The 20034-nt window shown below is 51.8% G+C and overlaps 1 protein-coding gene across 8 annotated transcripts in view; it reads right to left on the bottom strand.

Annotated features, from left to right (window-relative positions):
• ANKRD11 (ankyrin repeat domain 11) overlaps positions 1-20034 on the bottom strand; it is a 159715-nt gene that overhangs the window by 4992 nt on the left and 134689 nt on the right. For 7 of the 8 annotated variants that reach the window (XM_040615327.1, XM_040615326.1, XM_040615329.1 and 4 more), the window contains 5 exons: positions 11596-11766; positions 10154-10357; positions 8141-8283; positions 7573-7720; positions 8-6741 (listed from right to left, as the gene is read on the bottom strand). In XM_040615327.1, coding sequence (XP_040471261.1) covers positions 8-6741; positions 7573-7720; positions 8141-8283; positions 10154-10357; positions 11596-11766 — 7400 coding nt within the window. Of the gene's footprint in view, positions 1-7; positions 6742-7572; positions 7721-8140; positions 8284-8355; positions 9939-10153; positions 10358-11595; positions 11767-20034 lie in introns of those variants that run through there. The other variant, XM_040615334.1, reaches the window with a different exon arrangement.

The raw sequence follows: 20034 nt of genomic DNA, 5'->3' as shown, positions 1-20034 counted from the left end.
GACTCACCACTGGAATATGGAGCTTGCTGAGAGGCTTGCCATCCAACAGGTAGGAGCCCGTGTAGGTAACGTATTCAGCGTAGCACTGTGGAGCCTGGGGAGTAATATAGCAGAGGATTTTCCGCTTCTCTTCAATCTTTTTCCTGATCTGGAGGTACTCAAAGTAGGGGTTGGACCTGTCACTGTGATAAGGTTCAATGTCGTCCAGTTTTATAGCATCTACAATAGCTGCCAGTGTTTGCTGTATCATCTCCCTCGTTTGCTGGGTGGAAGTGTTGATCTGCTGCTGCAGCTGCTGGTTGGAGCGCTGGAACCGGCGCTTGCGCGGGTGCTGAGCCTGGGAATCGTCCTCCTCTGTGATGCGGCCTTTGGCACGTGTGGCGGGCGTGGAAACGGGAGGAAATTCCTTCTCAGAAGAGGCAGCGTTCTGCTTGTTTTGGTTGGCGAGCATCTGAGCCCTGTTCCTGGTAATCCGCTGAGGAATCTCTTCTATTTTGGGTGGCTTGGGAGCTTCTGCTACTGGTTTTTGTACTGGTTCAGCGATTTCTGCTTGAGCGTTGCCCGGAGGTACATCTGCCTGGGAGGAAGGGACCTGGCTCCCCCCACGTGCCGCAGCACCCTCCTGTGAAACACTGCCCTCGGAGGGGGCCGTGGGTGGGGCGCAGGGCTGGGAGCCGCTCTCTGCCACCCCACCAGAAGAAGAGAGGTCTTCGTGCACGGCCTCCACCTCTTTGCTCTCTGCCTGAGCAGACTCGGACGGGGTCTGCTGGAAAATCTGTGCTTCCGAGTCCTCCGCTCCTTTTTCCTCAGCTGCGTTCAGTGCTTCCGAGGTGGCTTCTTGCGCAGCCACTTCTGGTTTCTGCTCCTCGGCTTGTGGCTCCGTCTCCACGGGCAGGACAGCAGCTGCCTGGCTGGCCAGAGGCTCCTCTGGCTCCCCGGACGCTATCACGGACGTGCTCGCTTTCCCCATCCCAGCGCCTGCTTCCGAAGCTGCTGCTGGGCTCTCTTCCACCGCTTCTGCCTCAGCCATCTCTGCCTCTGCAACATCCTTGGGTTGGAGCGGCAGCTCTGGTAGGGAGAAGGGGCCAAGGTCCAAGTCATCTTCTGTGTTGGTGAAGGGATCAGGCCACGTTACCGCCTCCTCTGTATTTGCAGGCGTGGCATTGTTGTTTTCCAAATAGGTGTTTTCTGGTGTGCTAACAACTTCTGCCTGAGGTTCTGCTGGCATACAAGGGGGCTCTGGAGGTATCTCAGGTGCTTCTTCCGGAAGGGGTTTGCAGTTATTGAAGAACGTGTCTAACCTAGTAGGGGACATGTATGGAGCTTGCTCTTCGGCGTTTGCTGTTTCTCCTGGAACGGCTTCCTCAGCATCCTCCTTGACCTCATCGAGCCCCGGTTCAGACACTGATAGAGGGTAAGATATGGGAGAGACGGGGTAGGAACTGTCTGCGGGAATGAAGGCTACTGGTGTAGGATGAATTGGCTCTAGGGAACAGAGTGGAGGTTTAGGGGACTCGGAAAACCTCTGGGGAGATTTCATCAGAAGCTCTGAGCCCATGGACCAGGTGACAGGGTGCTCTGCTGGGTTACCCATCAGGCTGGGAGGAATGGTGGCGTTGGGGTTTCTGGAAGGAGGGTTAACCCAGTCTATATTGTTTTGTTCTGGCATACCCGAACTAAAATGGTTTTCTTCAATTGGTGGCAAGTAGGTAGATTCTGGTGGCATAATGGAGGCAGTAGCTTGCTGCTCTTCCGTGGTATCCAAGGGCATGCCGAGGTCGGGGGGAAGAGCACTTTCTACTGAAGGAGCCAGCAATTCGTCTCTGTGTGAAGGGGAGGATTTTGCTTGTAAACCAGAAAAGACACTTTCAGGCGACTGGGCGACGCTGCTGACAGCCCCTGGCGCGCAGTGCAAAGCTTCCACTTTTGGCGATGAAACCCCATAATCTGGTGAGTAATACCCAGGAGATAAACACTGGAACTTCTCAGCAGGAACAGAAGGAAGGGGAACTTTCTCCTCCATCAAATGCTGCACTGGAGAGTCGTAATTCGATGTCGCCGGGACGCTTTGCTGTCTGAAAAATTTATCTCCAACGCTGAATTCTTCTTCAGGTGCCCTTCTGATATCAACCGAGATGGAACGGTACAGGTTTGTGGAGGGTATGGTACGAGTCGGGGTCTGACTCGGGTTCTCGGGGAGCCCACTGGAAACATTCGCGTATCTGTCGAAGAAGGATGGAGAACAGGCGTTCATGGACATCGTGGATATGGGCAGCGAGTGCTGCGAGTCCGCGCACTCAAACATCAGGTCTGTGTAGTCTTCGTTGCTGCACGAAGGAGTCCTGGGCGTCTGCATCACCTCCTCGTAGCTCGGGCAAGAGACGACAGATGCTGGGGTCGGAACTCCCGTCGGCCGGCTCTGGTCCGGCCTGGGAGATGCCGGGAGGATCTCCTTCAGCTGAGGACCCGTTATCCAGTCCTTCGAGTCCGTCCCGACAGCAGGCTGCGCCTTGTTTTCCGGTGACAGTATAGGAGTCAGCGGACCCAACTCTTTAAGTTTCTTGTCCTTGAGCTGAGTATCCAGCGTTAATGGCTTCTTTGTTGCCAGATCCAGGCTCCTCTTGCGCACATCTTCCGAGCTCTTAAGTTTGTCCTTTAATTTGGGGTCTCCAGACCTGTGCCTCATTTTCTCCATTTGCTTCATTCTCTCTTTGTGCCTTTTGTGGCGCTCCTCGATTTCCAGGTCCTTCTGGCTCAGCATCCTCTCAAAGCTGGTCATCATCAAATCGCCGTCGCCCAGAAGTTTCTCCCTTGGCCTGGCATCTTTCTTGCCGCTGTCTTTGGAAAGGGTTATTTTTTCATTCCCATTGCTTATTTTTATGGACTCTGATTTGTCTTTCTCTTGGTTCTCCTTGAGCTTCTCCTTCAGTTTGGTTTCACCGAATTTGAGGTTGTCCTCCTTCGATTTATCTTTAAAGGTGGTAACTTGAGGACTGTCCTTGTCTTTCAGTGTTGACTTTGGCTCATCTTTGTGATGTTTAAAGAAACCATCTGCATGTTTGTCTCTATGCTTTTCCTTTTCCTCCTTCCATTTTTCCTTGTGTTTGTCTCGCTTCTTTTTCTCCTTAACTGTGCTGATGGTGCTGGAACTGTATGTCTTTTCTTTTTCCGCCTTCTTTGACAGCTCTCTTTCAGAATCATTTTTATCTTTCTTTTCAGAAAATAAGTAATCAATGCTTTTCTCTGGTTCCTCATCAGGCTCTGCCTTCATGTTATAGGAAGTGCTAAAAGCCTCCCCATCCACCGAGAAATCTTTTTCGTAATGAGTGGAATCCTTTCTGCTGCTGGAATCTTTGAATTCTTCTGTTTTTTCCTTCTTCTCTGTCTTCTCCTTCTTCGCTTTCTCCTTCTCGTGACTCTTCTTTGACGAAGATGAGGAATGTCTGTGTCTCTCCTTCTCCTTGAGTTTGTCCTGCAAGCAGGGTAAAGGGAGAGAGTCCTTAAACTTTTCTTCAGCAGCATCAGTAAGAGAGAGGTTAGAAGACTCAAAGAGGCTGGTCAGCCCTGGGTCTTGACCTCTGTCTGTGAAGCTGTCAGAAGAGATCTCACTGATTTTGTCATTGGAGTCATCTCTGTAGTCATTCAGAGCCTCCTCCTCCAATTTCTCCAGCAGGCTCTTCTCTGACTCCCCTCCTTTCGAAGACTTCTTCTCTTTGGAATGCTCTTTATCTGGCTTCTCCTTATGCTTGCTTTTCACCTTGTCATCGTTGGCATGTTTCTTTTCAACCTTCTCCGGGAGCTTCTGTTTGTTTTTCTTCTCTTGAGTGGAATCTATGGACGTTCTGTCTTTCCTGTCCTTGTACTTCTCGGTAGAGTCTTTATCTTTCTTCTCTTTGTGTTTTTCAAAGGAACTCTTCTCCTTCTTCTCTTTCCCTCCTTCTGATGTTCCTTTGTCCTTCTTCTTCTCCTTGGAGTCCTTATCCTTCTGCTTCTCTCCTGGATGTTGCCGGTCAGAGGAGTACTTGCGGTGCTTGTCGGGGTACAGCTCCTTCTCGGCAGCTGCACCGTCGTCCTTCTCCTGCAGACTGTCCAGGCGATGCATTTCGCTCCCAGCAGAGTCACCAACTTTGAACCCAGTCAAGCTGTAATCGTCCCTCTCGTCTTCGCTTTCGTCTGTGAAGATGTCTGCAATGCTGTACCAGCTTTTCTCCTTGCCTTTCTTCTCATCCTTTTTCTCAGAGAAGTCCTCTCGATCCGTGGAGAAGTTTTTCTCTTTCTTCTCTTTTACCTGGTCGAAAGAACTCTTCCTTTCTTTGTCTTTGCTGTGCAGGTCTTTGTACTTCTCTTTAGTTTCTTTCTTCTCTTTGAAACTCTTGTCCAGCTCTTTGTCTTTCAGCATTTTCTCAGGAGCAACTTTTTCATTTTTCTCCTTGTCGCCCTCTTTGGATTTTTCCTTGTATTTTTCTGGCTTCACCTTTTCTTTTTTTTCTTTATCGGGAGCATCTTTCTTCTCCTTTTCCTTCCCAGAATGGTGCCTCTCCCAGCTCTCCAGAGTTTTACCACTGAATTCAGCGTCAGACTTATCCTTGAAGAACGTTTCACAGCCATATTCTTTAAAGTCATCTCGATAGGGCTCCTCCTGCTTCATTTTGGCATCTTTTCGATCTTTAGTGCCATCAGAGGTATCTTTTCTGTCTTTGTTGGTTTCACCTGTATCTTTTTCTTTCCTCTCCTTGACACTCTCTGCAGAATCCTTCCTTTTCTTATCCTTTTCAGGCAAGTAACTAGGAGTAACTTTGTGCCTGTCCGTTTGGTCCTTTTTCTTCTCGGAGCTTTTGTCCACATAGTCCCTCTCTTTCTTCTTTAAGAAAGTGTCCTTTTCGTTACGTTTCTCGTTGTATTCCTTCTTCTCTTTTGTTTTGTTTTCCTTTTTCTTGTCTTTAATTTCCTCTTTCACAGGTTCTATGATTAGTTTTGCCACGGTGTCATTTTTAATCTCCCTGAAATCTGCTACTGGAGAATCCCAGCTATCTTCACCTTTGAAATCGAAGGATGAATCAGAAGACAAGTCTGAAAACCACCTTTCTTGCTGATCATCTGAAAGGCTGAACTTTGTGTCCTCACTTTCGGGAAACTGGGTTTTGTTATTAAACTCGTCAAATCCAGATTCTTCCCTGTAAAGCTTTTCTTTTTTGCATTTTTCTTTCTCCTCCTTGAAGGATTTTTCCTTCTCTAGTTTAGAAACCTTCTCCTCCTTCAGCTCGTTCTTCTTTTCAGATTTTGACTGCTTGTCCTTTGACTTCTTCTTTCTCTCCTCCTTGTGTAGTCTCGGCTTCTCCTCTTTGGGAGACTTCTCCTTTACAGGTTTCTCTTTTTCCGATTTGCTTAATCCTTCTCTGAAGGATTTGCTCATGTCTTTACTGCCATCTTTGACTTTTCTTAACGACTTCTCCTCTTTCGAGGATTTTCCAGTCTCATCTTTAAACAACCATTCCTTCTCCTCCGCTTTACCTTTGGGGAGCTTCTCCTCCTTCTTACTGTGCTCTCGCTCATGCTTTAACACTTTCAATTTGTTTTCGACTGGATTTTCTGTCTCTACTATCAAGCCTTTCTCAGGCTTTTGTTTAGAGTCCTCAAACTCAAAAGAAAACGTTTTGATTATTTTAATGTCTTGGCTGATGGGACACTGCCCCTTCTCCTTGTTTTTATGTTTGTGTTTTGTTTTATGCTTTTTAACAACCTTCCCCTCCTTGTCCAGCTTTGGAATTGCTCCATCCACATTGCTATGGAATGAATTCTTTTTCTCAGAAACAGTATTGTGTGTGGTGTTTTTCTTTTTGTGCTCTGTTTTCTTCCTGACTGGCTTTAGCGACTCTAAGCTCGAGTCCTCGGACGAGTAGTCTGACTCGCTCGTCAGTCTCGTCCTGGTGGAGTCCGATAAGGAACTGACATCTGACCAAGCTGGAGAAGATATGGTTTTCCAATTGTCCGTCCTCCAGTGCTTGGAGTGCTGTTCTGTCAGATTAGGATTATGTTTCTGGGATGCTAAACTCCCATGAGAAGAGGTCGATGAGGCAGACAGAGAGTTAAACAAGGAGGATTCCTTTAGCACTAGCCTGGAGTCCTTTACACAGCTAGAGCTCTGAAGAGAGTCTCTATCATCCTCCTCACTCTCCACGTTTTCACTCTCTGATTCAGAGGAACAAAATTTGTCATTTTTTTTGCCAAACCGAACCTCTTTGCTTTTCGTCTCCTTCTTCCGCTTCTTTTTTACTTTGCTTTTCTCCTTCTGTGGCTTTGTGCTGGCGGGCTCCCGAATCTTGCTGCTGGGCAATATCGCGTGGGTCGAAAGTCGGAGCTTCTCCCCCGTCCCCACAGCAACGCTGGTCTCCTCCTCGTCCGAGCTGTCCGACAGGATGCGGTGGGCAGCTTTCTTTGGTGTAATTGTGTTATTTTTAGTATAAGTTTTCACTTCCATTTTGGGTATGGAAATGAAACTGTTTGCTTTAGTCTCTTTTCTGTAATCCTTTTTCAGCAAATGTTTGTCATCGACTGGCGGGACCCGGTCCTGCTCATCATCCTCATCAAATTCATACTCATCCTTCACCGGGGTGATGGTTTTGGGGGGCTCCTGGGCCTTGGGCTTGTGTTTCAAACCCTTCTCAAACTCTGAGTCTGTGTTATTGCCATCAACAGAGCTGGAGGGAGCAAAGGAAGGGGCATCCTCCTCTTCTGAGGTCTCTGCAGAGAGAGAAGAACAATCTGTTAAGGGCTGTGAGGGGCTTCGGGGAGGGAACATCATCGGTCTGCCACAGACGTGAACCCCTGCGAACGGCCTTGCCGTCCTTTGGCCTCACCTGGCCTTTGCTAAGTTGGCCACCGAAAGCTCTAAATGCCAGGCTGGGAGATGATCTTTTAGAAGGGAAGAGCCACCTGGTCTCAAACCTGCACGGGGTCCTCCTCAAAACAACCACCTGGCTGTATCGAGAGAACTTTTCTTAACAGGGGTACGACCGCACACAGCATAGTGGGGACTCCCCATAAGACTGGAACTCTAATGAGCACTGGTTAAAACCTGCAGCGTTTCCCACCTGGCGAGCCACAATGGTGGCACCCGCGGGACAGGCTCTAGCAGGGCGCTCTGCTGAGGGACAGCCCAGGAGCACAACCTGAATCGTCAGCACGGGTACAGCCGAGCGCGAGGGAGGGATGGGAACACACGACGTGCACGCAAACACCCTCCTCTCTACGCACAAGCTGGAATATTACGCACATTTTAAAGGTAAGACATCAATTTACCTGCAATTGGCTTCCAATCCTACATCTCGATTGCACCAGGCAAGGGATCTCAACGTAGGCTTCCAGGGCAAACAGCTAGAGCTCCCGGAGCTAAAGCTGGTAGTTATGTTGTCTGAATTTGGGTTACAGCTACAGATGGACTCCTGACCGTGGCAGCAGCGTGCAGATATTCTGACAAGAGTCTAACTTCACTGTCCTCTTAATGTCTCTGTATTAACAGACAGCTGCAGGCCACAAACATCACTCCCATGTTCACATAAAAGTCAATCTCACCTGTTGAACTCTCTTCACTAGAGGGGTACGTGGTCTTTCCCAGGAGCAGGTTCACCATGGTGGGAGAATTAGCTACTTTTAGAGGCGTCTCGCCCTTCCTGTTGCTTTGATGAGGATTCCCTCCATAATGTAACAACAATTTCACCACCTGAAAACAGAAATTGAGCACTCATCACCTCTCGATTCCAGGCTCTTTGTACAACTTCCGTACGTAACTAACAGGGGATGTCCTCAAGGCACACTGGTGGCACTGACAGTCACCAGTGGCAAAGGAGATAAAAGCCAGCACCACGAACCAACCTGGTCAGGAGGGAAGGGAGAACAAGACACAACGCTCTCTCCCCACCTCCAGAAAAGGAAGAATGAACTATCCCTTGCACACGGCAACTCCAAATAAACCACTGAAAAGCACTGGGGCAGGGAAATTCTTTCCCGCTACACGGCTATCAGCCGCAAACGATAATAAAATAACTAGAATCTCTGTATTTGCACAGTTGGCTGCTTGAAGCACAAGGGGGAAAAAAAAAAGTCATTAAAAACACAGCTATGAAATCCAGCAAAAACCAACCTTGAAGTGCCCGTTATTTGCTGCATCATGCAGCGGGGTGTCGTCATCCAACCCTTTTGTGTTGACTTCAGCGCCTGCAGCGAGCAACTGCTTCGCGACATCGTAATAACCCCGGTTGCATGCTTCATGCAATGCCGTCCAGCCTGCAAGCAAAGGGACACTCAGAACACGGACATCACCTTCACAGAGAAAAGTCAGTGACAGTGACAAGTAACCTCCATCCCCAGGCGCTGCAGGTGCCGGTGTGTCAAGGAGTCTGTTGTTCTGATGGCCAGGATGAGGGGCTCGTTTGCTTGGCTCCCTATGGCACAGCAGGAAGAAACGTGCAGCTCTGCCTTGCTACTGCAACCAGGCGGTGGTTGAATCAATCCCACTTTTCCCTCTGGTCACGCAATGTGCTACAGACAGATCATCTGCCAGAACGGACACAGCCGCAGGAAATGGAAAGGCAGAGTTTTATGTAGGAAATTAAGAGAATTGCTGATGCTGAGTGGAAGTCAGGTCTCAAATCCCTTCCCCTTCCAACTCCCCTGTAAGGGAAACGCTGCTGCCCAGATCAGGACTGGGCTCTGAGCTGCAGACATCGTTCTGAAACATCCCCCACACAGACTTCACAAATATTTTCTGTGCACTCTCCAAAGCAAGCAGCCATGCCGCTGCAAAACAGGCCCCCAGCTCTGGGAGAAACCAAACAGCAGGTCTCCACAGTAACAGTGGCTCTAGTTCTCAAACAAACCTCCAAAGAACACAGAAAGGAGTATTTTATCATGTTCAAACAGACTATTTTTAAGCAGAAACTGTTTTGAAGTTTCCCAGAGAACGTGCGTGGCTCCTTCGGTATTTTGCTGATAGCGTCGTGGGAGTTCATTCTGTTACCTTCACTCGGTGCTTTAAAGAGGGGCACCTGTGACCAGAATTAATCACAACTGATACTTCAGTCTAGCACTGATATTAATCATACAGGCGGAGGAACACGCATATCTATTTATAGCCCCAAAATCGTGTGAAGAGAACAGCGAGGAGCAAAGCCAAGCTCCTGGAGGTGCTGGAAGAAAGGCTGCCTCGCGCCTGCTCAGCCCTGCTGGTGCACGGGTGTGCACAACCGGCACCGTTCACCATCTCACAGCTGCCCTCTCGCCACAGGACTCAGGGCTGTTCCCATCCCAGGCCTGGCTGCGGCCACAGCAGACCCAGGCTCCTTTCCTCATTCCCAGCAGCGGAAGCAGGAGCTTGGCAGCACTGCTGAGGAGGAGGCAGAGGAGGTGGTGCTGCTCCGGAGCTGAGGCTCAGGACAGTCAACATCTCCTCTAACTCGGATGCCTGGCTAGCACAGCTGGGAGCCTGACCTCGCCCTTCCCGTTCGCTCTGCTCCCCATCAGCAGCACTCCCACGTCTGGTACTTAACAACCCAGAAAGCTGTAGGCATCAGCCATTCAACTCTGGAGCCGTGACTTTACAAACTCACTCTTTGCAACATTTTGGTGCACATTACTTCTTGTATTTTAAGTAGAAAAAAAGAGCTAAAATAGCCCACCTCCCTTTGCAAATTCCCCTCCAGAATTCCCAGGTGGCACCCATGTGCAAGGGCACAACAAAACATGCCCGAGGGTCCCGGTCACAGTTTCAGAGCGTGGAGCCCCAGGGATCGCAACAGCTGCAGCCCAGCCCAGCACCACCGCCCCGGCTGGGAGCATGTTCAGAGCAGACAGGATAGCCTGGGAATTCAGCTCCCAAACTCCAACACAGGAACCGATGCTTTTCAAGGTTTTATTATTTTGATAAATCTGTAGTAGGTTGTGTTTTTTTTTTTTTAAAGGACAACAAGACTTTTTCCTCCCCAAAGGGTAAAATGATTATTTTTGGTTAATCCTCTCTTTTCACAAGGAGCAAACCCATGTTTTGCTTGCTCTGCTTTCTCTGGTGGGAGCCCTTCTCGAAGCGGAACATGCAACCGGGTGGGAAAAGGTTCAGCTCCGTGGGCTACCCCGCCAGTGGTGCCAGCGGGCTGGTTACCTGCAAAGTCTTTCACATTGACATCTGCACCCTCAATAATGAGCTCCTTGATGCGCCGGGCATCTCCTCGGATGGCAGCTCGATGCAGCCGAGTCTCTCCTCGCTCGTTTCTCTTATTTACTTTATCTTTGGTTTTGGAGGCAGAGTTAGGAGTTCCCTTCTGACAAACTGTAGACTGAGAGGGATGCTTTGGTGTTGTGTCAACTGCAGGGAGAAGAGAACCAGACTCAGCCTTGGGTTAAACACAGTTGGACCTGACGATCTTCCAAGGGCTTTTCCAACCGAAACGATTGCAGGACCGCGCGAGCCCGAAGGCAGCCCTTCGCCCTTAGGGGGCGCCCTTGCAACGCGTGTCAGCGTGGCGCCGCCGCTGCGGCCGGTGCGAACAGAGGGGAGCCGCCGCCTGCGTAGCGCGGCTACTGACTGCGGGCTGCCAAAGCCCGCTGGAGAGAACCGCGGGCCTTGCAAAGGCCGTGGGCAATCCCCATGATTTAAGGAGCAGACAATGCAGCTCCTTACCCTAAAACCTCCTTTCCTCAGGGAAGCGGCCTTTTTACCAAGTACATGTGAGGTCTGGCAGCCCTGGGAGGAGACCGCGCGTTTCCTGGGAGAACATCTCGAACGCTCTCCAGACTGCAGAGCCTTTTGCCTTCCCCCTCGCCCCAAGTAACAGCAACGCAAGCAGCTAGATGGGTGTTAAGAACAACATACGTGGCTCAAAGCTGCAACGTTTATGTGTAGGATGCAGATGTGCGTGTACAGATAGCACAGCGTCTAAAAACCCTGGGGGGTCATGTATGCAACAGATAAAAATTACTAAAATACAAAATCCGTGGTAAACACATTCCAGCTGCTCTGCATCTCAAGTTACAGTTGCAGTGGTTACATGTCTTATCCCTCCTCCACAAGAAGAAACATAAAAAAAAACCCACAGAGGATGATATTTTAACTTTATTCACAATGTTCCTTTACTGAATTAGCCTGAGACGCCAGTGGAAAATGCGAAGCTCTGACGTGGAGGAGGTTCCCGTGGAACCGAAGCTCTAGTTAAGCAGCCAGGGCAGGCTCAGTGGTGGCCTGGATGTGGCCTGTGGAATATCTGCTCCTGCCTTACACTAGAAGAAGGAATGGCAGCTGCAGCCATGTGAGAACCCCAGCAGCAGCCTGCGCCTGGCAGCGCCCCGTGGGAGTGGGTGTCCTGCTGCCTCGTTCCAGCATCCCACCTACGATGCTGAGAGTGGGGAGCCCCCATGGAGCAGCCCCCCAGCCCCACTGCACCACACCGGGGGTGGCAGCTCATCTCTGCTTCCAGCGAGGAGCTACCTGAAGTGCCTGGTGCCCCCAGCGCTGGGCACTCGGCACTCAGGTATTTGTGAACCTCTGGCTGCAAAGCTTGCACCCGCCCCCCACGCTGCTGAGCAAAACCACCCTCCAGATCTCACCTGGGCTGTTTGCAGACTCTTCTGCTGTCATCTGCATAAGGAGAGCGACTTGCTGGCGCTCGGAGAGCGGGTAGCCTGCCCGGATCCCCGAAAGGCCCATTCCGAAGAGCAAGCCAGGCTTTCTGGTGGCGGGTTCCTTTTTAATCCTCTTCCGCTCTGGACCCTGCTTTTCTGTGGTGCAAGAAGACACAGAAGCACAGGCCATGAATGTTGCTGTAACTGAAAACCACGTTCATTTCTGAGCAAAGTGCTAACGGCCCTCCAACTTCGTTTCTGTATCTCACAAATTGAGAAGCCTGCAGTGAAGGATGCGCCGGTACCTGGGCCAGCCGCACAGGCTCGTGCTGCTGTGACACACACCGCTCCTGCTGCCCACCGGCTCCTCCAACAGCCTCTCCTGGCACAGGCTTCTACCAATTCTCCCTCCACCATCAAAGAGCAGTACAAGAGGGAGGGAGCGGGTCCTTCGTGGGGCTGCTGCCAGCACCGTACCTTCCATCTTGCTCCTAGGGGCCTCCATGCCATGGTGCTTCCAGGAGCGTACGCAGCCTTACACCACCACAGCACAGACTGAACCGGAGGCATCTAGAAGTATCAACAAAGAGTGCTAACAAGGCTGACAGCTTAGAAACGTTGCCATCTCACCTCCTCCTCCTCCTCCTCCTCATCACCACCAAAGCAAGGACTGCAGCCAAAGGGGCGCACTGCCCCGGGGAGCACCGGGTTGGCCCTCTCCTCCCAAAGTGACTGCCCCCAGCTTAGCGCAGAGCACCCACCTGCAGTCAGGCCGACGACTGCTCAGCCACATCTACTCCTACATCCCTCTGAAAAATTGCCAAACAAATAGGAGGGGAAGAAGAAACCCCTGTGCCTGGCTTGTCACCCCTTCAAATCCCAGCTTGACACTCGGTCTCCTAAATCATCCAGCCGCAAAGGCAGCTCCTGCTGAGGGACTGAGTGCAACTGCCTCTGAAGCCGGTATTTGCTGCTGGCATGCCATGTGCACAAGGAGACAAAACCCCAGCCTCTCCCTGCACCTCCAGCCTCGCTCCCAGCAACCCACACAGCAGCCTGCTGCAAGCTGGTGAGAACTGGACCCTGCCAAGCATTGTGCAACTTACTGCCTCCCTCCCCGCTGCCCAACTCAGCCCAGCTCGCACACCTAGCCTCTGCAACAAGCCTGATTCCACAGCTTTTCTTAAGTATTTTTCCAGCTTTCTTTATGCCAGTATTGATCCTGTTCCCATGCAAGGAGAGTCAGCAGCCCTTCCTCTGCGCCTCTGGTCTGCTTGCTTGTTGATGCTATCTGGTGAAAGCACAAATCCTGCTGCGTGCTCTCCAGCGGATCTGCAGAGCTGCAGCCACGACAGAGTCCCACTGCAGGGATGCATTTGGTGAGCAAAGTTTCAAGGTGCCAGTTCAGGAAACAAAAATTAAGTTTCCTTTCACGGAGCCAGCCAAGCAAGACAGACAGAGTACCTATCTGCAGAGCAGCATGGCAATTGCTTGCCAGCAGCCAAGCTGCATCCCTCCTACCAGGCAACTGTCCTAAACTCACAAAGAAGCATAAGAAAGGTAACGGTGTGTGCAAGTGGCCAATCCAACTTTGCTCACACCTATTTCTAAGCACTGCTATAATTTGTTTATAACCAGGCTAACTGCAGGGCCCCCGCTGCGCGCAGAGAGCTGGTAATGACATTCTTAGCAGCCCCAGCTATGAAAGTTATCAAACGCAGGTGAGCAGCTCCTTGCCCTCACATCGCATGCTCGGACATCAGTCAGAACCAAGGCCGGTTCGATGCTGCTCAAGGAACGCGAGCAGCAGAACACCTCGCTGCATCCCTGACGTAACGAAAATACCGAGCACAGATGATTCAAAACCTCTTGTACAAGCAGAAACACTGTTCTCAAACTGATCCCACTTGTTTTTCAAGAGAGCAAAACCCACCTGTGACTTTGAAGCACAAAGTAAAAATCTTTTTCATGCAAAAGAACTTTGACTTGCGTGGCCAGCAGCCCCTGGGTCCTGCCAGGCTCAGCCCCAGCAGGGACTGATACTCAACAGACACCGCCAGAATAGAGGAATTGAAGGGGTTATTTATCACAGCGAGCCTGCAAGTACCTGCCCCCCGAAGAAACACTTCAACGTGGTCTGACCATGCTGCTGATACGGTAAGCCAAGGCTTGCAGTGAGGTAGCATAGGTGAGGGCTCTCATCTACTCAGACATTTGACTCTAAGCATACTTACTATTTTCCCGGAGATATTCTGAGAATCCCAGGTGGATACAAGGGTGTTTGCAAACAAGTAAACATCTGATAATGCTCTCCAAGAAACCAGGGTTCAACTCCCAGCAGCCAGGGAGGGGAAACCCCACTAAATGACCACCCAGTGTCTGCCCAGTCCCAAGCTCCAGCACCCTGAAACTGGCAGTCAAAAGTGCATGGGGAGCTTGCAGAGGTCCAAGATGATTTGTGACGGATCATACAGATTGCAAGCTTAACCGACTAGCTGCACTCAGGCCCTTCCCTACCCCCACCTCTTGCCAGGGCAGGGTCTGCCAGCCCGGGGAAAGGCAAATCCTGCAACCTCTAACCCAGCTCTGCTCATCCAACGTTGTCATTTTGTCAAACTCCATCACGGGTCGCTGGCAGGTGGCCAGGAGTGGGACAGAGCCTGCTTTGCCTCTGCGCAAAGTCCAGCACAACAGGCGAAACTACCAAACGACGGGTTTGAACTCAGTCACTGGACCTTGTGCCTCTGCACAGGTTTCCTCGTTCATTCACCAATCTGCCAGCGGAGTAAGTCTCCGGCAGATGAGGGCAGCAACGTGTGGGGACATTGCCACTGCTCCAGCTCAATTCGTGCTGCTTGCATATCCTGTACTCCCTCCGCTGATGAGCAGGCAGCTCCATAAACCTTTTCCCTGCAGCATGACATCCTCTGCTGCTCTCCCTTCTGCAAAGGTCTCACCCAGAGCAGATGATTTCCATCGACCCCCTGCATCTGGGATCCTGTACATTTAAGAAACAACAACTCCGTAACAGGGAACCTCTCCAACCAGACAGCACGAGCCACCCTTCTTCAAATACAAGCCCTGGAAACACATCTGGGTGTTGAAGGAAAATCCCGGTCTAACTCTCTGAAGCCACATTGAAGTCACCCTGGCAGCTGTAACAGAACTAGAAGATGAAACTGGATCACAGGAAAGTGGATATTTTTTGAATGGCTTAAAATAAAATTAAACTCAATGCGCTTATGGTAAGAAAACAACTTAGCCCAGGCAGCTCCAGGAGCCATGCCACTGAGCAGCATGTCCCACCAGGCACGCTCGCTCTGAGCACAGGGACACCTGATCTGCATAGGCAGCACCTTCCTCCTCCTCCTAAGGCTCCAGAGCTGCTGTTCAGAGCAGGCTTGTTAAATCCATTTGGCCAGGCTTGGCTTCAGCACACATCTCGGCTCAGCAGGCAGCTGCTGGCCGCATCCAGCCGTGCCGCAAAGCGAGGCACAAAGATGCTCGCAGGGGTCACACCTCAGCCAGTGCCACCGGGCAGTGCCTTTGAAGTACAAGCGATGCACAAGGGTTGTACGTGGTAGAGGGCTGCTCCATCCGTTTGTGCAGAGGGAAGCCACAATTAGAATGGGAACATTTTCATTAATATTACTTGGCTACTGCAGGTTGTCAGCATGAACCTGTGATTTGCAAAAATTGATTATCAAGTTCTACTGAAATCCCCTAAACTCCTATTAATTCTGCAGTTGCAGAAATTTCCTCCTCCACAGAACATTTAACATTAAAAAGCATGTGATCAACAAGATAAAAATAAATTGGAAAGCGACTGCTGTGTTCTCACTCGTGGTGAGGCAGCGAGGGCTGGTGCAGGCAGCCGAGGACTCGGGCTCACGCGTGCTTCCCTGTGGGAAGGCGGCATCGCCCGGTGCTGCGCAGATCCCTGTTACTGAAGGATCACATCTAGTCCTGCTCACAGCGCTTTGCTCCGTGGTGCCTCCTCCTGCCCAGCAGTACAGGGATTTCTCCCTCCTCCCACCCCCCTGAGGCTGGAAGGCAGCACAGAGAAGCAGTACTACCCCCCGGGTGATTAGATGGCTGCTGCAGCACAGAGGTTAATCCGGCTTCTTTAGGCGCTGGGGGGAAGCGGGTGGCCTAAGGAGCAGGGCAAGGCTGGTGGCTCCCAGTGCTGGCACCCCGGTACGGGCAGCACGGCAGCCCCAAGCTCCCTGCGTGGCACGATGCTCGGGCAACAGGGAGGGACTGCAGAAGCGAGGCCCCAAAGCGGGTCTGAAAGGTGAGCAGGAAGGATAGAGAAGGAGCTGCTCCCAGCAGACGTGTGACACGCCGCTGGCAGCTCCGCTTCCCACCCTCAGCCTCAGCAGAAGCGCCCAGGAAGGCTCTGGGCTGGCCTCCCTGGCCCTGGCTGGTCCCAGGCTAACAGAACTGCAAACGTGTTTTATTTCAACTCAGACTTTATAATCAGAATTTGATTTTCAGCAGATTTAAAAGGGGCACCTGCACAAAGATCTCTGCTGAATGGCTTCAAGCTCCTGCAGGCTGCTCCTTCTCCTGTAATTAAATGCTTTTCTGTAACACCTTGCAGCAACATGGAGCAAATTAAGAGAAACACTCACAGTGGCTAAATAGCTCAGCAAACACGAATACAGGTTAGCAAGGCTGTATGCATGCCAGTCTCTGCATAGAAGCACAAAAAACAGAGGTACAAGGGGGTGGGCAGAGGAGCCCCCTCCCCCGGGTTATCTCACTGCCGATCACCAGAGATGGTGGCCGGACCTTGCACACCGATCCCAGCGGGAAGGAAGACCACAGCAAGCCAGGGATGGACTGTGCACCCACCCGGGGCTCAGCCACACCTCCATTCAGCTATTTTTAAAGCAGCTCATTTGCTGCTTGCTTCAGCTTTCTGCAAACCTACAGAGTACAAGCTTCAGCCTGGCGCTGCCGTGGTTTAATTTGGGGATCCTGCTCGGCTCTTCCCTCACGCTGACGCTAGCAGGAACCGCGTGCACAAGCTTAAAGGGGAAAGCAGGATCTGAGCAGAGCTGTGGCTGCCAAACACAGCCCGGGAACTGCTGCTCCCTCCTTTCATCGCACTAAACCCCAGAGGCTCACGGAAGGCAGAAACGGAGCAGGTTCCCAGGACAAAGGCGTTTGAGCATTAGCCCACAGGTGGTTCTCATGCTCAAATTAGGCTCCGGGTCATGCGACACTCACGCTGCCGCAACGGGGAGCACAAATCCAGGGCTGCTGGAGGCCTCCGCAGAGGTCCCAGGGCAGGCGTTGCTTTGCACAGAGGCATTCGGTGCTGCTGGGCTGGCTCTGCGTGCCAGGCCCCCGGCCCCCGCCAAAATGGGAGAGAGAAGAGAGGCAGGGAAGGAAGGAGAGAAAAGGGCAGCGATGGAAAATCTTTCAGAGATTTCTCGAACACACAGTGTGAGACGATGGCAGGTTGCAGGGATGGGAGCTCCAACCCAGAGCTGTGGCTGAGCAGCACAGCTCCTCGCTCCCCACAAACGCGTCGTACCCTGTAATGCAAAAAGCATCTGTTTAAACTGCTCCGACATGACAACACACGCATATAAGGTGGTACCCTGAGGAAAAATACCATTTCCAAATAAGCAGCTCATGCTGAACATCTCAGTGCTGCACGGAGAAACTGACTGTTGGCTTGCTGATGAGTGGGGATTTTCAACAGTTTATTTGCCGAGCAAGCACACAAACAAAAGATCAATAAGAATAAATTAGAACGGCACAGACAGCAATAGAGACTGCACTGCACCCCCGAGAGACCGCACAAGCCTCTGCTTTCCCCATCCACAGCCTAGCATGCGTAAGAGTGACTCATTTTTACTGCAGAAGTTGTAGGGCATAAAACGTTTTGGAGCATGTCAGCTCAGATCAGGGGAAAAGCAGGTTTAACCTGAGCGCGGGCAGCCCAGAGCCCCAGCGCGCGGATGCTTACACATGCTCGCAGGGCATCTGCAGATGTGGACCGGCGCGTGCTGAAGAACTGATCACGAGTCGAAAGGTTTACAGCCGGACGATACAAGCACATCCCAAGGCTCTGTGGGCACCCCAGAATTTAAGGACCAGCACCCAGGACGGTGCCAATGCGAAGGCTTTGAGGTGGCAGCGCTGCAGAGGCGCAGGGAGGAGGACAGCAGCAGCAGGTTAAGCGCAGCAGCGGCGTGAAATGGGAAGCAGCACAATGGCACGGGCAGATAAACAAGAGAGGGCAGCAGGGGAGCAGGACAGAAGCCAGGCGAACCGAGGCTGAAGAGCGCTCTGCGAGAAGGGCAAACGGGGCTGGCACGACTGCAAGGAGACCACCATAAAGCAGAGGAACAAGGCACTTTAGCTGGAGAGCTGCGCCCCAGAGCCAGTGCGGGGGCAGGCACGATTCGCACCAGGAGATCACGGACACCCTGCAGAGCCTGCAGGACAAACGGGCTTGGGGGCTGGGATGGGAGATGATGTCTGGCTCATCAGCCAAATGAAAGCAGGTGCCAAAAAGGAAACAGGAGGCAAACGAGAGGAAAGGCTGTAGCAGGGTCTGCTTTGGCAGAATGGCAAGGAAGGTGCCCCCAGCCGCTCCTGTACAGCAGTAAGTGTTCCCTAATCTGAAGGATGGAGAGAGTCCGGAGCCAGAGACTCACCCTGCACAGCTAAGCTGAAAGGACGGCGGAGATGTCGGGTTTGGCAGTCACAAGCAGAGGAGAGGTGCCAGTGGGGGGAACGAGCCCGTTTATGACCACATCAGGTCACTGTGCGTGGAGCTGAGCCCACCGTCCTCACTGCTCAAGCTGCCTCCCCGGGGACAGAGAATCTGCAGGCCCTGACCCCAGTGGTTGCAGTATTTTTAAAAGTATTAATTCGGCTAGGGAGGTTTAATGCTGTGTGACAGCCTGCGATCCAAATACAAGTGTTTTCCCTAGGCTTGTAGGTCAGACAACACAGTTGTGCAGAAATGTGTAAATGCATCTTCTCACCAGAGTGGCCACTGGCTAACAAACTGCTGCGAGAGGAATTGAGAGACTTCTATCAGAAACAACAATCTCCATGTTAAATGTGAATAATTCTGAGAGACACCAATTTTCAGGTCCAGACCTTTCATTTCCCACGCAGCAGAAAGAGCCGAAGGAGGGAGGACGGGGGAGGAAGGCTCCACACAGCCGCCCGGCCAGCCCTCCCCTCCTGGGAGCTGGGGGCAGGACACTCTGCAGACAGCGCTGATAAAAGCTCTTGTATTAAGGAAAAAGCCATCATTGATAGATTTTTGGTTCACAGAGACACAGCACACTGCAACCTCTCACTCTGCATGTTAAGGAGGTGATGCCAGGGGAAGGGGAGGAGGGAGATTTATGGCAGCTCTCGTCATAAAACGACCTGCTTTTCCGCACAGCACTTCCCAGATGGCTGATGCACACGGGGAGTTTCTAAGGGTGATCTGAAGGCTGGTGTTTGCCAGTCTATCCACACTGTACCGGCATTATGGAGCCCAGCTAGAAACGGAGAAGCTCTGACATTCACTCTCTCCCTGGTTGCTAGGTGAGAACAGTTTCTTGACTATTTTAGTAAAAGGACTGAAATTATACAACCAAAGAAAGACCCAATGCAGCACAGCCCATTAGAGCCCTCCAGCTGCACACATCAGACCGAAGCCAGCGACAGAAAACGCGCACAAATAACAGTTTCGTACGCAGATGCATTTTTTAATAAGCCAACAATTTGCTTCTCACGGATTCCCTCGCCAGCCTCGCTACTTGTGACTAACGAGCCCGTTCCCATGCAATGCCGCTCAGAACACTCACAGGCATTAGGCAACCCAGCAGCCGCTCCAGGAGAGGATGATGGTTCAGGTCATCTGATTCATCAAGCATTTTCTAACCTAGCAATTAGTGCCACATAACATACTCGGGGGATTAGCACGAAGGAGGCTGAGAAGCTGCAGAAGTTTCAAGCTCCGAGGCCAGCTCCCGCTGTCCGTGCTCACACAACCCCAAGTCCACCAGCAGCACCTCCCCAGCCAGCTACGGGCCCCCAGGCTCAGCCCTGGGCTCCTGAACAGCCCTCCAGAGCCAGGGAAAGGTCGGGGTGCACAGATCAGCTCAGGGGGTTTGCCTCTCCCCTCTTCCCCAAAAAGCAAACCCACGCTGTGCCAAGGTGGAGCCTTGGGATGGGCGCTCAGGTGCTCTGCAGAGGGGCAGGGGCACCCACAGCACCTCCAGCAGTACCTGCTCCGGGGGTAGGGCTGCTTGCTACGTAAATATATCGTGGGCTCGAAAGAAATCGCGGGGACTGCAACGGAAACCCTCAGAAACCTGCTGCCTGGTCGAGAAGACACCTCAGGGTGGGGGCAAGGAAGCTCCCAGACATTCCAAGCCAGAGGGGAGCTGGCTGGCT

This window comes from Falco naumanni, chromosome 15 (genome assembly GCF_017639655.2).
Source record: "Falco naumanni isolate bFalNau1 chromosome 15, bFalNau1.pat, whole genome shotgun sequence".
Classification (NCBI taxonomy): Eukaryota; Metazoa; Chordata; class Aves; order Falconiformes; family Falconidae; genus Falco; species Falco naumanni.
This window is presented reverse-complemented; position numbering and strand designations above follow the sequence as displayed.